This window comes from Phragmites australis, chromosome 1, assembly GCF_958298935.1.
Source record: "Phragmites australis chromosome 1, lpPhrAust1.1, whole genome shotgun sequence".
NCBI lineage: Eukaryota > Viridiplantae > Streptophyta > Magnoliopsida > Poales > Poaceae > Phragmites > Phragmites australis.
Genome location: NC_084921.1, coordinates 34,764,265 through 34,767,039, shown reverse-complemented (window position 1 = coordinate 34,767,039; position 2,775 = coordinate 34,764,265). Strand labels below are relative to the sequence as shown.

Sequence of the window (2,775 nt, the reverse complement as noted above, 5' to 3'; positions counted from 1 at the left end):
AGGCGCCCACCGCCCTCTCAGAGGGCTGCAGCCCTCCCAGAGGGCGGGTACGGGTGCTAACCGCCCCCTGAGAGGGCGGTAGGCCTAACCGCCCCCTCAGAGGGCGGCAAGAGGGGCTAACCGCCCTCTCAGGGGGCGGTTAGGCCCTGGGGGGGCGGTTAGCCCCTAGCCGCCCTCTGAGAGGGCGGTTAGGGGCTTTTTTCATGTAAAAATAATTTTTTTCAATAAAAAAATCCTATAAAAATATATTATTTTTTTATCCTATAAAAATATATTATTTTTTAATTGAAGGAAAAAAAAGAAGGGGTGTAAGGAAATTAATATATTGGTGGTTCGAGACCTTCAGGTACAGTAGTCCTCCAATGTTTCTTTGGTGGGCTCGATGGAGCTGAGGAAGATATTGCACTTGAGAGATATGAGAAATGAGCGATGCTTCTCCGTAAGAAGGTTTGGCTACTTATAGTTGGGGGAGGTAGGAGCATTGGATTCGCTCTTAAAGAAAGGAATTAGGGCATGGGCGTAGCTGGCGGGAGGAGCATCGGATTCCATCTTGAAGAATAGGACAGTTTTGTCGTTGCCCATGGTCAGAGATTCCACGTTTATTGGTACCCGTGTTGTCATTTACTGATTTGAAAAAGCTGGGTAGTGTTGTCACATTGTGTTGTCAAGTCATGGTTAAAGTTTAGTGGTGTGGTCACTTGTTCATTGAGCGTGTCTGAATATGAAATGCATTTACGAAATGCTAAGTCGACCATACAAAGTGAACGTGTCTTAATACATATGAGCACATCACGAAGCGAATACGCATATGTTAGTTACAAAAAATGTAAAATGCTACTCATGCCTCCCTCGTTGCCGTCGTCCGTGCGCCCCATCGTGGTCCCGATGCCGCTGGTTAACCCTCACGTGACCCCTAGAGTAGGTGAGGGGGTCAGGTGGGCCGACGTGTCTGCTAGGCCTAGTAGGGACCACCGGTGTCGAGGGCTCGTCATGCGTGGGCTGGGTCCGAAGCGGTGCACTGGAAACCTGGGACCGCTGAAGGACGTCGTAGTCAGGTGTGCCCCCGAAGAAGTCACGGACGATGTCGTATGCGGTGTCGGGGCCAGCCTCATCCTCCTGACTAGGGTAGGAGGACTGTGAAGGCTCGGCAGGCGTCCATGTGTACTGGCTGGAGGGGCCCGTGAACAAATAATCACGTTAGATACGAACAATATGGTATTGAAAGTAGTAGTAAAAAATGTATAATTGTACCTGCGTGGTACGACGGTGCAGCAGAAGAAGGCCACGCTGACGTGCCGTAGTACGTTGCGGGGGGGGGGGGGGTAGGGTGTGGGGCCGCCGAAGACGGACCGGCCTCATCACCGAAGTAACCTGAACACAGTTCTAACTTATTTAGCTGAAAGTACTAGAAATTAGGAAGAAGGGTTCCCGGAGTACCTGACTGTGGACGTACAGGGCTCAATCTGCGAGGCTGCGTCAAGACTTATGTAGACGGACCTAATGAATGTTTAATAACAATAAGTACAGGATATTGATCAATAATTTTGAAAAAAATAATTCGTACCATGTTTCTCGGACCCTCCAAGACGTGATAGGAGGGGTCGTGTGGGTGCCGACACTGAAGAACGTCGGTGCACGTCTGACGGCCGAGACGACTCGGCGTGTGCACCACTCGTCCTGGGAGGCGGCCCTGCTGCATCTGTGGTAGATCGGCAGGAGGTGAGTTTCAGGGCGCGCGTCGTCTTTTCGAAAACCCGTCTAATGAAGCTCGTAACATCCGACGCACTTAGGTGATGCCCTTGCCGGACACGGTCCATGGCAGCAGCTGCATCCCTATTTACATCATAAATTATATCTGTCTGCGGATACGAACAATAGTAAACAATTAAAGTATACGGTTATGTTCATTCAATATGTAGTACGGACTTCAGAAAATTACTTACTGCTAAAGCGGCGTCCTCGTCCCAATGCACCGGGTATGTCTCCGTTGTCGATGCGATGTGGCCCCGGACATCATCAGGGGTGTAGGTGACACGAGTCCGCGTACGAGGTACATACCACCGTAGGTACTCCCTAAAGTTTCCCTCGGTGTGGGGACGCGCCTCATCAACGACGTCCTGTAGCGCTTGGGCCCATGTTGCCACGTAAGGGGCCAAGCGGTCCGCCCAGAGGTGGCCAGCTGGCTGGCCTTTCCGCGTGTACCTGCATTGAAACCATGGTAAATGTAAGGCAAACTAAACGAAGGTTGCTCAAACTAAAATTTATCAAATGTACCTGTGGACGTGCAAGGGGACTGTACGGATGGGGACGAGGGGGAATGCCTGGTGACGGCCAAACTGCCGCATGACGCGCTGCGGTGAGTACTCTTCGACGTAGATGTCGAAGACAAGGGGCGCCTTGGTGAGCCAGTACTCCTCGTCACGGGTGCACAAGGGTGACAATCCCGACCCTGCACGTGTATGAACGGCCCGAACGTTGTATGGCTAACATACCACATCGTTTGGACGTAGCCTGTCAAACTGGGTACGAAAATGCTCGTACGCGCTGCGAGGCTGCTCGTGGGCCCAGTGTGGCTGAGTGACAAACATCAATACAGATATTTAGAGAGCAACATAGTACGAACGAAGCTGTTAATGTAAATTACGTACCCGTCGACGACACCACAGCGAGGCCATTGTCGGCGCGTTCTCTTCCATCTCGTCGTACCACTCCTCTGGGTACGGGGAGCGATCCGCCACCGGCCTACCTATGGCGAAATGCTCGTACGACCATAGC

General features: G+C 51.8%; 1 protein-coding gene across 1 annotated transcript; it reads right to left on the bottom strand.

Moving 5' to 3' along the window:
* Positions 1–1,904: 1,904 nt before the first annotated feature.
* On the bottom strand, positions 1,905–2,460 carry LOC133884326 (uncharacterized). Its single transcript, XM_062323686.1, has 2 exons — positions 2,275–2,460; positions 1,905–2,202 (listed from the first exon to the last, which is right to left on the bottom strand). The coding sequence occupies exons 1-2, from the start codon at positions 2,343–2,345 to the stop codon at positions 1,905–1,907; spliced, it is 369 nt and encodes a 122-aa protein (XP_062179670.1). The 5' UTR covers positions 2,346–2,460.
* Between the last annotated feature and the right edge of the window lie 315 nt (positions 2,461–2,775).